Raw genomic sequence first — 15,206 nt, 5'->3', positions numbered from 1 at the left:
CTGAGCTCGTTTCTTTTAGGGAAATTTGAACTGCAACTAGTTCCTTTTAGAAAACGAATGTTTAACGAATTCCTATTTTTAAAAAACTCTAATCTTCCAAGCATTTTTGTATCTATAGATTTGTTGTCCAGATCCTATGGGCGAGATTCACCTAATGAACCACAGCAGTAGAAGCCTTTGCACAAGGGCTTCCACTTGCACAATGGGGCTTTCCAATCTTTCTCCCCCACCTTCCGAAATTGGCTCAGGGGGTGTCAGGGAGATGGTTTCAACTAGCAAGCTAATATGCTTGTGCAGATGAAATCGTAATAACACAATGTTGAATTCTACCCTGCAGTCAGCAGTAAATTGAATAATCTGACACAGCTTAAGCCAGTAGTCGCTGGCACATTGTCTGGCAATCTGCTGGGTGTTGCTCATTGCCTTTCTCAGTGCAGCAAGTGTCTTCTTGCAGAACACACATTTGTAGTTCACAGGAACCTAGCATTATGCAGTGGCAACAGGTTCAATGTCTTTAATGCCTGTCAGGGATCTGCTGCTCTCTTTTGCTGAAAAAGGGCATAGCTGTATTATAGGTTGCCTCTTTGATGTGCTTCCAGCTTATTTTGACACTGTCTCTAGGGCACTTCAGTAGTGCTGGTTTGATGGAATCAGAGGAGCATTCACAAAGTTCAGATATGACTGCTCTGGAACTGTTGATTTGAGGCCACACTTTCTGCTTTGTGCTATGGGCCTTCTTTGGCTGGAGAAGGATCTTGCTCACCACCAGGGAGTGATCCATGTCACAATCGGCACTGTGATAGCCTATGTGACATGAACACTGTTCAATGCCAATTGCCTCATAACCACCAGGTCCAGCTGGTGCCAGTGGCCTAACTTTGGATATCTCCAGGACACTTGCCATTTTGCCTTGGCAGAGAAGAATTTGTTTGTGATGCAAAGGCTGTGAAATGAGCAAAACTCAAGCAGACTTTGTCCATTCTCATTTGTGCTGCCAATACCAAAGTGCCCTATGCAGTTGCCCCATGTGTGATGATCGTCCTGAACTCAGGCATTGAGTTCAGAATAGGTGTTTGCAGGCCGGAGGTTCATTCCATAAACAATGTGATCTGCACCTGTCCATGAGATGTTGTGGATGTGTACTGAAAGCATATAAGTGACACTTGAAATATAAATGACACTTGAAATGACTGATCAATCCAATAAAGATCTACTGTGGCTTCTCTGCTACGCTCTGCCCTGTGTAATCCATTATATCATCATTACTACTTTAAAAGGGCACCTACTTCCTTATAATCTATCATCCCTCAATGTAGTGTATCAGAGTGAGAAAGGAAAGGGCAGACACAGCCTTGGGAAACAATCATGTTACAATACCATGAGTAGCATCTCTTACGTAACTTGAACAAATAAAGTAACTATATCCATAAAATTTACGGTACAGTGGTGCCTCACTAGACGAAATTAATTCGTTCCACGGGTCTTTTCTTACAGTGAAAAATTCGTCTAGCGAATCCCATAGGAATGCATTGAATTTTTTTGATTTTTTTTTTTTTGCCCATAGGAACGCATTAATTGAATTTCAATGCATTCCTATGGAAAACCGAGATTCGCTAGATGAATCTTTCATAAAATGCATTCGTCTAGCGAGGTAACCTCCACTCGAAAAATCATTTCGTTAAGCGGATATTTCATTAAGCAGGGCATTCGTTAAGCGAGGCACCACTGTACTTCTCTGACTTGGATTTTAGCCAGGATATCCACTCTTCCATAGAATTCTATTTTGGGTTGGAAGGGAGCCAATGTACCTTTGCTTGAAAATAATAAGACAATATTCTTCCTTCTATCAACTCAGGTTAAAGTGTTTATCTAATTATACACTTACAAATTAATCCATGTGATACTGATGATGGTGTGCCACAAGTTGAAAAGAACAGGGTGTCTGTTGCAAGAGCTCAAATATGACTGAAAAGTGCAGTCATAGTTAAGGTCAGGGGTCCCCAGACTTACCGTGCAGTGGGCCGGTGCCTGCCGCGCCGACCGCGCGGCGGGCCGGAGGGCGGGGGAGTGCGCGCCCGTGCGCATGCGCACACACACACGGGTGGGGAAAAATCGCCGAAAATCGCTTGTGCGCATGCGTATGGGCCTCCCCCGACCCGGAAGTGCATCGGAAATGATCTCTTCTGGGTCGGGAGAGGCCCATACGCATGTGCACAAAGGATTTTCGGCGATTTTTTGCCGATTTCTAAGATCGTCGCCGTGCCGCGCGCCGTAAGAGCGGGCGGCGGCAGCGGGCGGCGGGGGTCGTCGCGGGCCGGATTGGGAGGCCGATTGGGCCGCATCCGGCCCGGGGGCCGTAGTTTGGTGACCCCTGGTTAAGGTGAAATGCTTGTTCTTCAGAGATGAAATATCTGAATATTTAGATATCTAAATATCTAAACCCTCAAAACTTGTTATTATACTTCAGTTATACACTTACAATAATTAATGTAGCTGGTACCCAGTCTATCTTGCCTGCGAACTTTATTTCTGACCTTTTTGGAGACTTATAATTTCAGTCTACTAACAGCTGTTGATGCTGTTGATGCTCCTGCTGAGTTTACTCATTAAGGAAAAATATTGCCAACAGTTTGTTTGATTGTGTTCACCTTTGATGGTCAGGGGGATTTACTATGACTAAATTATAATGAGCAAATAACACTGTTTTCCATCCTTGTATGAGTGCTTATTATGCTTGATGCAAGATATAAAAATCTCCACTTATACAATCCCTGTTAATTTTAAATCTTTTATAATTTATTTTATTGCTTTATTTAAAAGCATTTATATGCCACTTAATATTTCAAAAATCTCTAAGTAGTTGTTATACCCCCAAATCCTGTTGTAAACGTGGTCCTTTCTAAGTAATGAGTGAGGTTGCTACACGAAGCCAGTGGAATTTATGTCACAAACAGTTTAGCTGTGGGAATTCCAACAGAAAAAGAAGGGTGAGTACAAAATTTTGCAGCCAGCTTGAGGAACTAATGTTTTAGAATCTAGAAGTTGGTAAATGCTGCCAACCTACACCATCACTGCTCAACCATATTTGTACTTGAAGCACAATAACCCCTATGGTTAGAGTGTTTCATGACTGGAGTGCCATCACGCACACAAAAACCTTTTATTTGGCAGTCATTCAGCTCACTATAGATGGCAGTGGTGTCATTAGAAAGCCCTAGTCCATATAATTTCACTGGAGGGCTTTCTAATGATACCACTGCCATCCATGGTGAGCTGAATGACTGCCAAATAAAAGGTTTTGGGCTGCAAAATTTTGTACACACCCTTCTTTTTCAGAACAGACTGGCAAAGGGCAGCTAGCATAGTAGGCACTAACTGCTGTTTCTCAACAGTCTTCAAAGGTAGTTTCATACATCCCATGGTTGCTTTGATTACTTGGGTCACCTAAAATGTAGCAATTACTAAGGTGGCTATTGTGGTATTGTGATGTTTTTGTGGGGGAGGGGCTCTTTGATGGGGGTGCAAGGGCCTCTAGGTACACCTCTGCTATTTAGTACCCCTTGGTACTTCTGTATAGGCTGTCAGTAAGATTAAAATTCAGAATACTGTGATTCAATATTTTTTAAGATTAAGTGTTCACTTGCAGCTAAATTCATCAATACTAATGGCATATTGTTTAAATATTTAATGCATGAGACACAGCACACAGCACATTCTCTGCAGCAAGCTACTGCAGATTTCCAACCACAACACAGTATTTATTGACATATTTAATTTAAAAAAGCATTTTCTAAAAAAAAAATGGATTTGCTAAAAATGTTTTGTACATTAAAATGGAAAGGTATGTTGTTGTTAGTGAGGGCAATTTTCCAGGATTGCCTGGCTTTGTGCCTGTAGATAAAGGGAAAGAGTTTGTGGGGATCGTTAAAATGAGCTCTGATGAAAAGGATTTTGTAGAACACTTTAGCATGCTCAGTGGCATCACTGAGTCCTACCAAAAGCAGCTCCCCTGACTCTCAACGTGGTGCTCTTGAAAATCAAGAGGATTAAGGAGTGATTTCAGATTCCCAATGGATGCACAATTCTAATTATATCATGTAATGGCTTTCAAACACACTGTGTAAAATCATTTTTCAGAGTCCTATATGACGATGTAGATATCCTGTATAAATGACTGATTTATTCATCAGCAGACTTTGTTCATCTGACCTCCCAGAATGTGGTATGTATGCATAAGCCAAGCTCACCAAACTTAACTCAGTATGATCCATCAGTAAGACTACTAAAACCCTATAGAACAGCTATAGAAGTGAACTCCACTGTATCTAGAACATCGAGAAAGTATACAAATGCAAAACACAGCTAGGCTGAAAGTTAATTCCCACAGAAAACACCAATATATTTTCTGAGGTTTTGCAGTTAAGAAATACCATTTAGTTTGTACAGTATTTGAAATACATTTTAATACCCAATTTTTCAGTACTATCCACCTGTGTGGGTAAACATATTTCCATGGTTCCATGAAACACAACAAAAGTGTTTATTAAGTAGAATTATTAGTACAATTTTGACACTGAATGCGTTATTTGAATATCAGGCCTAACATACACCATTTTGTTATTGTTATTATTATTTGCTTAGTTAGCCAAATAGCAAGAGGTTCTACTGCATTCTATATGCACTATAGCAGGGGTTCAAATTTTGATTCTCAAGTGTTACTATTCTCCTGTGCTACTATAATAGCAAATTTGAAACATTCAAGATGGACTTAGTTCCAGCAATAACTTACAGCTTTACTCTGCATTTTACAGCCACTTACCTTGAAGTAAATGTCACTGAACTTAATGGGACTTAATTCTTGTAAACAGTTATAGGATGGCATTCCATCAGCATTTCAAAAAAGGCATTTATGAAGTTTTGGTAGTATACATATTTATTGAACTGGCTAGTGGGCGATAAATTATTATTTAATTAGTTTACAGTCCTGATTACACTAATAATGTCATTCTTCCCTGAATTATTCTGTCATCCCCGGAAACCTTATATTGACAAAACTGTCTGCACAACTGAAAGAAACAGGTCATGTCAAAGGACATGGGTTTCAAAACAAGGACAGAGCTTCAGATAATCTCTGTGGTATCCATGGAGATGGAATGTCCAATATCGAAATCATTGTTCAACTTAGTGTTTCCCCAGGGGAGAGAAATACAGGATCTGTAAGCATTTGTGCTTTACCTTACAGAACCAAGAGGAAAACAACACTGGAGAAACCATGAATAAATTAGTAGTTTTAGGAAGTCAGCCATTGTAATTGCGTACTTCACATTTCTGTATCTTGGTAAGTGTGGCCACTACAAACTAATTGGTACTTCAAAAAATATGCCACCAGTCCCCACTTCTCCTTCATTGGAAAGTCAAGCAAGAAATAGCTCACTTATGCTAATATAGATAGTTTGACTAAATAGTAACAACTAGGCCACATGTTGAATATGGCAAAGGAACAGGAAAGAATTGTCCCTCTAATAGCCAACCCTGTTGGCTTGCTTGGTTGGTTGGTTAGTTCTAAGCATTTATAAATCACTTTCTGGTATACAGCCTCCCCAAGTAGTTTACAAAATGTCATAGTACCATAGCAAATGTGGCAATCCCATCTCCCCAGTTAACTGATCTCAATCTGGGCCATTTACCGTGATGTGAAAATAGTGTACTTATCTTCAGCAATTGTTTCAGAGCCTTGCTTGAATACTTATAGGCAGTGCTATTTTTCTAGAAAAAGAGGTGCCAGAACTCACCATGAACGCCTCCCTTGTTCTCTTATTTTGTTCATTTTTTTCTTGCTGTTAAAAAATTGGGATTCAGAAACCCTTGCTGAACTATTGTCAATAGCCAGCAGATCTGCCATTAGATGCTAATCTACCTTCTGTCAACCTCTGGTGTAGGAAAATACAGAACGATCTCAGCTGAGAATCTTAATACCAGACATGTTTTAGGGCTCTGAGGTTGACCTCTTCTGGCATACCTAGTCTTAAAGACTGACAGTGTATGGATGGTTTTTTCGAACTTGCCTTTTGTGATAAAGGAGTGACTCAGATTTCTGCCTGGCTTGCCATTGTTATGGCCAGTTAAGACCAGCAAGGAGTTGGCCACTTCTTAGAGGCAGCAGTAGGTGTGTATCAAGAATGAAGGAAAATTTCCCTTCACAAACAAGGCTAGTCTTAACTAATTTATCTGGGCATTTGCAATATTGCTGCTGGCTTTAGTCACACTGTTGCTGTGCAAAACATTTCTTGATACAGTAAATGTTTTGCTGCTAGAATGTCTGCAGAGGATACGCCCAGTCCTACCCCTTAACTACACAATGGAATCCAGTTCTGCTACAATGGGGTAAGCAAATACTCTCCCATTCCTTCCCCACTCCCACTGTAAAGTCTGAAAATTGTTAGATATTTTGCGATGTAGATTGGCCACCTTGTACCTAAGCACCTTACATTTGACACCAGCATATCAGCTTATCTGAAGAGAGCTGCTGGCTTGCTATCCATTGCATTTGGATGCCTCCCAGAAATAAGTGTTCACCTGTCTCTGCAAAGCCTTAGTATGTATCCCTGGCCCTCCAAGAAACTTTCTTTTCTTTTCTTTTTAGTGAAGACTAAGCAAGTGCCATGGGGCCTAGGGCTTGCCAATCAGAAAGTTGGCAGTTCAAATCCCTGCGACGGGGTGAGCTCCCGTTGCTCAGTCCCAGTTCCTGCCCACCTAGCAGTTCGAAAGCACGTCAAAGTGAAGTAGATAAATAGATACCACTCCGGCGGGAAGGTAAACGACGTTGCCATGCACTGCTCTGGTTTGCCAGAAGTGGCTTAGTCATGCTGGCCACATGACCCGGAAGCTGTCTGCAGACAAACGCCGGCTCCCTCGGCCTATAGAGCGAGATGAGCGCACAACCCCAGAGTCGTCAGCGACTGGACTTAATGGTCAGGGGTACCTTTACCTTTAAGCAAGTGCCATACTTCATAGTATCTGCACTATCTATCTATCTTGCCTTCACAGGACTTGGGACTAATTTGGATTTCAGGCTAGCTACTCAAAGTCTGACAGTCCTCCACTGAAACCATAGTGTTATCAATATTGAAGCAAAGTGAGGCCTTAGGTATAGCATTGCCACTTGCTCACATACCAACTATAGTGGGTGAGGTGAAGTGGAAGGAATAAAAAGACTCTTCTAATGTCTCGTGATGCTCACCTGGCCTTCCAATCATCACCTCAATCACCACCTGCCAATACTGATGAGCCTATTACAGTACAGAATTATGTGGATGGAAAAATCAGCATGCTATAAATAGTTGCTATAAACAAATTATTCTACTATTTAAGTAAGTTCAAACAAAATGGTTGAACTTGAGCAATGTAATTGGAAATTTATTACTGGGTTTTGGGATTTTTCTCAAACATTCTTAAGCGAGCATTCTGCAGTTTAGTAAGCCTGTCAATATGATTGAAAGCAAATGCTTGTTCTGTGAATAGATGTATTTTGTAAAAAGTTATCTTTCACAAATGACAAGTAGCTTTCAGGAGGTTTTTGTTTGTTTGTTTGTTTTTTGAAAAAAAAGCTAAAACCAAGTTACAGCCTGAAAACTCTTTTCTCAAATTGTAATCATAAGAACCCGAGCAATTAAAACAGAAATTACTGAGGTATGTATGAAAGAAAGACTAGCAGCCATGTTAAAGTAGAAAACTGAAGTACAGAAAATCTCCTGAGGAGGTAGCCTCCTCACTATTGAACTCCACTTCTCCTACCTATTCCTCCTTTAATCCATGAACAACCACAAAAGTATCATGCTCCCAAGTGGTGACAGACATTGAAGATTGTAGTGAAGTATCAGCTGGTATTTTATCATCATTTCATTTTTATTCTGCAGTTGTGGAAGAGACCATGAGCATTAACCAAAGTTTGTTCTAAACGTGCACCAGCATGCTAGCTTGTTAACTGTAAGCCAAAGTTTGGCTTAGCTTTACAGTATGTGTGAAATGAGTCACTAAAAAAAGTCTTTCATGGTTTGACAGTGGGAAGAGAGAAAGTGAACAAAGGATTAATAACCAAAGATCTACCATTTCCAACTTGCTTCAGAGGCCTCATTTGCCAATCCGTGTACAGACCACATGATAAAAACTCCTGAAGCCTTACCACACTTAATCTGAAGAATGGGAACACAATAATATATCTGTCCTTCCTAATTGGAGATCTTTCCTTGGTACTTGAATATTTCATATCAAATCCTTAAAAAGGAAATGACTGTGGGATGATCTCTGTCGTGCTCAAAGTCATTTTAACAGTTTAATTCATCAGTAGCTCATGTGTGAAAACTTTTATAACCAGAATCAAAGTCTTCCATGACTAGTAAAGCAGAATGTCATACACACATACGAGGGATGATTTTTAAAGAATCCATAAACTGGGCTCCAGTAATCTGAATCCTTTATCTCACCTTTTCACTGCCAATCTTACTTACAATACCAATTAGGATGACTGTGCCTACATTTAGGCTGTATTAGCCTTGTTCAGGGCCATAGAGCTTCCAGCAGCAGCCTCAGAGGGCTACCTAGGTAGACCCTTGCCTTGAGATGGTCCTTCCATTCCAAATTTAACTCTGTTCAAGTGTCAGACCCCCACCAACAGCAGGTTGAGAACAGATACACACCTGATGTCTGAGCCAAAGCCTACATACATCTGCAGTGGTACCTCTGGATACGAACTGGATCCATTCCGGAGCCCCGTATGCATCCAGAGCAGTACTTACCCTGAAGCGCTGAATCTGTGCATGCTCCCCGTGTGATTTGGCGCTTCTGCGCACACGCGTGGCGTCATTTGGCGCGTCTGCGCGTGCACGAATCACCGAACCCGGAAGTAACCCATTCTGTTACTTCCAGATTCGGCGTGTACGTATCCTGTGTCGTACGCAACCTGAAGCATACGTAACTAGAGGTATGACTGTAGAATCAATAAAGTTGCAGCCAATTTTAAAATCCCAGAACATTGTCCTGTGCAGTTTTTTTTATATCCATCTTAGTCTAGGTCTTTGTTCCCTGGGGGCAGAGGAGGGGTGTCACTGCAATTGGGTCTGCAATTATGGCTTTCTTTTGTTAGAAGGAAGAACACTGTCTTGTACAGGGGTGGAAATGGCATTGGGCAGGATCGACATAAGTACACCCAAGCTAAGGGTGAGGTCTCTGCCTGGCTAGAATGCTCACCCTGGTCGCCCAGTGAGACCTTGCCAGCTTGACTTGCACCATAACAAGGTTCAACACTGGCCAACTCCCAAGGAACAAGTCTGGTATGGTTCAACCCCAGCTGATTCTATTCCATCAGCATCGGGTGGATGGATCCTGATCCTAACCCTACTGCCATGCCAGTCTGTTCCAGTCAATACAGATTTGGTCAGTTTTTTCATAGCAACACCTGGTGTCCTGTTTGCTTATCTGCTGCTTTTCTGGAGCACATAATGCTCCTAAAAATGCAAAAGGCAGCTAAACATCTGTATTGGGAGGTGGAAATTACTTCAGTTCAGGATACAAAAACTGAAGAGAACTTTCCCCACTAAGAATTAACATACACTTACTTCAGTTTATAGAGCAACATCACAACAACTGCAAAAGCATGCATCTAACAACTTTCCTTATTCTATCATATCCAGCATGATTTAAATGATTCATTCAATTATTACTTTTGTATTGAAAGAAAGCTTATTTTCATGCAAATTTACATCCCGTTATGCATAAAGGATATTCTTAATTGGGCTGAACGACTTCAAATTTAATTAAAGTTTGACTTTCCAAGCAGAAAATAGATTAAAGAAAATGCTGACAACATAAATATAAATATTCAACTATTTAATTTAACTCTGCATTTATTTTTAATCCAAACATCAAAATAGCTATGGCTCTAATTACAATTTCAGGGCAAATGTTGGGTGGAATGTGTGTCCTCGTTTTTTTATTCAATTCGTTTAAACTTTTCAGTCTTCTTCATGCAATAATTTTGATGTAAAAAATGTCCACTCTTTTATGTAATGTGTATTACCCAAGGAACTTTAAGATTTTATTTAGAAATCTCTATTTCTAAACTGTGACTAGGAGGAAATAAGAAGGGAAAGTGGAATATTATTTTCTAACAAGTCCACCTTTTCAAAAGATTCTTCATATCCAAATGACATCTCCTGCCCTTTGAAGACTAGTGTGACTTTGAAAACAATTACCTAACTTAATGACAATTATGGACAGGAAACTAACTTTGTGAATTGTAACTCACTCTGATGTTCTTGTAAAAAAGGTACAACAGAACAGGATAAGGCAAATTTGACCTGCTAGCAGCAATGGTGATGCTGCTGACACACATTGTAATTTGTTAACATGCAATCAACTGTAACCATGTAAATGGAGAAATAAGTAAAACTGGGAATAAAATGGCAACAACCATTTCATTCATGTCACTCTAGAAAATTTGTTTGGCCAATATGAGCTATAAACTTGGAAGCCATCCAGAGTGGCTAGGGAGGCCCAGCCAGATGGGTGGGGTATAAATAATAAATTTATTAAATTTGTTGTTGTTGTTGTTGTTGTTGTTGTTGTTAGTTCTAAGTTCCATCCTATTTTTCAAACACCACACACATACATGCTAAAACCTGACAAAGAATTTGGTGGCAAGTTGTTTTCGGTTTTTGCTTTTCTTTTTTAAACATGACAGCGTATTCAAGCATGCAATCTCTTGTAGCATTCCGAAGTGGCCAGAAGAATTGCAATTAGTCTAAGTAAGCTGAAATATCTTCAATAGAGTGGCCATTATCCAAGGGTCTGCTACCTATATTGTATAAGAATAAAAGCTCAGCTGACAGACCTCTAACTTAATGACACTGTAATTCCATCTTGGCATCCTCATAATTTTCATATTTTAATTCATTTCTTTCTGTGTCACTTCAGCCTCAGGCTAAGACCAGAGAGATGTCAGGTAAGCAGCACAGTTCCACCATGCCATTTCTTAATGTTTCTATGCACTTTTCAAGGTTCATATTAATTATTCTACCTAGATAATGATGGTGATATTTATTTATTTGATTTATTATCTTTCTATAACCATAAGGCCACAAGAGGGGGCACATCAATTTAAAAACACAATATTAAAACCAATTTCCAACAATTTTCAGTAGGATGAATCCTAAAAATATATAACTCAGTTGTCAAAGGGCACATAGATAATGAAGGTGCCAGATATACTTCTGTGGAGAGGCCCCCTCTGCTGATATTAAAAAACCTGACCATGTCTATAAGTGATTTGGTGCCAAGTTATTTAGATCCCTTGGAAAAGCGAAGCTTGCATATGCACATATTCTTCCCCTCCCTAGAGTTTTTATCCTGATCCAATTCCCCCCCCCCATCCCAGACATTGGACCCTAGTGCCCTTAATTTTTTTCTTTGATTATGGATCTCTGGAATGGTGTATGGTTTAACCCACAGAATTACACTACTGTTAAAAAAAAGTTATCCAAATGTAATAAAGAATTCTTAATCCATCAAGACAACCTTACAGAAATGTCAGTAGTAAGAAATTCTAACCAAAACAAGCTTAATCGAAAAAGCAAATGGGACCAACACTTTGAATCCATCCTATTAACACAGGATGTCATCAGTATTAAAAGAGTTAAATATATATTATTTCATAAATGAGGATGTTTTAAGTATAATTTTCTGCATATTACTATGCTCAGACTTCTAACCAGCATGTATTCTGATTTTATTTTTGGCCAACTGCTAGCTTACCTGTTTGATGTCATATGCAAGGAGAACATATTTTAAATCTGGGGAGACTGAATATCTTGATGCTTTGAAAGTTACCTAAGAAAAGAACACAGTGTTGGTAAGTTTGTTACATGAAGAAAACTTTGTCTTAAGACATTTCAATTACATTGTGTATATATTACATTTTAAAGACCCCAGAGAAAGGGATGTTCTTAAAATAAAACAAGTATTAAACAAAACAAGTATTAAAGTACATTAAAGTAAAGTATTAAAAACACCAAGAGTTTAAAAGCAATTGATGCAAGAAGCAACAAGGCAGCATGATTTCTTGATAAAAATGCATATATATATCATACAGTGAGATTTTCCTGGTCCAAACATTTTACACAACACCTACTTTTTATTTAAGAAAATGCTTTACAGAAGATTTAAAATCCTCAGTGGTGTGGCAAAAATGGAAAAGGAGAAGGGAACATTATCAAACTAATAACCCTTTATGTCTAGATAAGAATACATGACTCCCAATTGAATTCAAGGCTATAATTTAATCAAGAGGTAATGGTGGTGTCAGAAAGAATTTAATGGAGCTGATGTAGAGGAAGGACCAGAGCACACTTGAAGCAATGGAACCATTGAAGGGATTTCTTTTTACATGGATATGAAGATACTTCCCATCTGAAGAACAAAGAGGTCAAGCACATCAATAGTGCAGGGAAGATGAAAAGAGTATATATCTGCAGCTGAATTATACTGAATTACAACTAAAATGGAAAGTATAGTGGGGAAATGTCTTGCGCATGAGCTTATGCCCCTCTTTGTCCCATAAAGGTAAAGGTAAAGGACCTCTGACAGTTAAGTCCAGTCGCAAACGACTCTGGGGTTGCGGTGCTCATCTTGCTTTACAGGCCAAGGGAGCCTGCGTTTGTCCGCAGACAGTTTTTCCAGTCATGTGGCCAGCATGACTAAGCCACTTCTGGTGAAACCAGAGCAGTGCACGGAAATGCCGTTTACCTTCCTGCCGGAGCGGTACCTATTTATCTACTTGCACTTTGACATGCTTTAGAACTGCTAGGTTGGCAGGAGCTGGGACAGAATAACAGGAGCTCACCCCGTCGCAGGGATTCGAACCGCTGACCATCCGATCAGCAAGCCCTAGGCTCAGTGGTTTAGACCACAGCGCCACCCATGTGTAGATTTGGAATACACAGTAGTGAGTTAATTAGCAGAAAATAGAGCATTTGTAGGCATTACCAATGAATTACTAATGTGTTTAAACAACATTTTGTGAACTGCTGCAAGTAAACTGTCAAAAATCATAATGCTAAGTTAAACAAGCAAATATATTCAGGTAGGTAGCCGTGTTGGTCTGACACAGTTGAAATAAACAAAAATTTTAAAAATTGTCCAGTAGTACCTTAGAGACCAACTAAGTTTGTTCTGGGTATAAGCTTTCGTGTGCATGCACACTTCTTCAGATACACTGAAACAGAAGTCACCAGACCCTTATATATAGTGGGAGGGTGGGGTGGGGTGAGGTTTTTCTCAGAAGAGTAGTAGGAGATGGGTGTTTGACTCAATGGGTATGGTAAACCTGTTGACGACTGTTAATGACTGCAATTAGTCCTACAGGAAAAAGCAAGGGATAGTATGCAGATGACCAAAAATAGCTTTAGCATATGTAATGAGACAAGAATCCAATATCTCTATTCAGACCAGGTCTCTCCACAGTTTACAGTTTAGTAATAAGTTGTAAGTCAGCAACTTCTCTTTCAAGCAAATATACAAAAAACAAAACAAAAAACAAATCATTACTAATTCTTACAAATGATTGTTCCTCCTCTGAAAACTGTCCCATAGATTTGTTAGTTCCAAAGAAGCATCAAGATAACATTAAAATACATTATCATATTTGACAAAAAGTCACAAATTAAGACAATGAATTCAAATAAAAGTAAGGTAATAAAATCATAGGCATGGAAGACTAAGTTCTATACAAAGTCATTCATGCTTGAGTGACTTCTAGATAGTTCATTGATCATCAAGAAACTTTAGCTTGGGCAGAATGGTGCAACCAGACTGTTAATATCCTGGACTTGGCATTCTCATATTACCTCCCCCCCCCCAATAAATAAATTCTGTCAGCATCTTTAGTATCATTGTGTTTCTAGTGTAGCTGTTTCCAGAGCTAGTTCAAGATGCTGGACTTGACATATAAAAAGAATACTTGTGAGTAAGCTACTCCTTGTGAGCAAAGCAAATCTGTAAGCAATGTGCAGCTGTGTTCTGGGTGGGGCTCTGAAGACTCAGGTTTAAAACTCTCCCTTTCCAAGCACAGAGGACAAGTACAACATCCTTGCACTAGCTCCCTCCAGGGGCATGGGAAGATAAAGGTGGTGGGGACGGGGCGCTCCGGGCAGCACGATCCCAGGGGCACCACCGCAGCTGCCCGCCCACCCACCATGCCCCTGCCCGCAGCGCACCCCACCCCCAAATTATGCACCCCACCTCTAAAACGCACATCCCGCCCCAAAACGTGTGCCCCGCCCCTGCGCGCGGCGCATCCCACTCCCAAAACGTGCGCCACGTCCCTGGGGGCAGTGCACCTGCTCTCCGCCCCTGGTGGCGGAGCATGAAGCTCCGCGCCTGGCTCCCTCACTTGTCTTTGCCTGCCACCTAGCTGCTTGCTGCACAAGGGGAAAAACTGCTACCCTAAGACAGTTTCTAGATCTTTCTTCCTGTGTTGCCACTGTGTTTAGACTTCTTGTCTGCTTCTTGTCCTGGCTTCTTGGTTTGTTTGTTTGTTTGTTTTTGCTCTGTTTAAAAAGGTAAAAGGACCCCTGACCATTAGGTCCAGTCGTGACCGACTCTGGGCTCATCTCGCATTATTGGCCGAGGGAGCCGGCGTATAGCTTCCAGGTCATGTGGCCAGCATGACAAAGCCACTTCTGGCGAACCAGAGCAGCACACGGAAACGCCGTTTACCTTCCCGCTGTAGCGGTTCCTATTTATCTACTTGCATTTTGATGTGCTTTCGAACTGCTAGGTTGGCAGGAGCAGGGACCGAGCAACGGGAGCTCACCCCGTCACAGGGATTCGAACCGCTGACCTTTTGATCAGCAAGCCCTAGGCTCAGTGGTTTAACCCACAGCGCCACCTGGGTCCCCTTGCTCTGTTTAGACTTTTGTAAAACTGTGATCTCTGACTCATAACTGCTCTACCTAGGCACCACTTGGAGCAGGAGAACCATCCCTAATGAAAACTTCACATATGGACCCCCATGCATACCTTAGTGAAGTTACTACTCTACTGCTCTGTGGGACTACCTACAGCTCATTTTTGAGACTTGGAAGAGACAAGTATTCAAATTGAATGCTATATCAACAACAGCTTAAACCAAAGACCATGATCTCCCAAATATT

General features: G+C 40.6%; 1 protein-coding gene across 1 annotated transcript in view; it reads right to left on the bottom strand.

The window, feature by feature from the left end:
- Window positions 1-15,206, bottom strand: part of DPP10 (dipeptidyl peptidase like 10) — a 233,828-nt gene that overhangs the window by 106,623 nt on the left and 111,999 nt on the right. The window contains exon 5 of the mRNA XM_088652166.1: window positions 11,809-11,883. Coding sequence (XP_088508292.1) covers window positions 11,809-11,883 — 75 coding nt within the window. The remainder of the gene's footprint in view (window positions 1-11,808; window positions 11,884-15,206) is intronic.

The sequence above is a fragment of the Zootoca vivipara genome, chromosome 1 (genome assembly GCF_965207765.1).
Source record: "Zootoca vivipara chromosome 1, rZooViv2.hap1.1, whole genome shotgun sequence".
Taxonomy (NCBI): domain Eukaryota; kingdom Metazoa; phylum Chordata; class Lepidosauria; order Squamata; family Lacertidae; genus Zootoca; species Zootoca vivipara.
The sequence above is the reverse complement of the archived record's forward strand: the minus strand, read 5'-3'. Positions and strand labels throughout refer to the sequence as shown.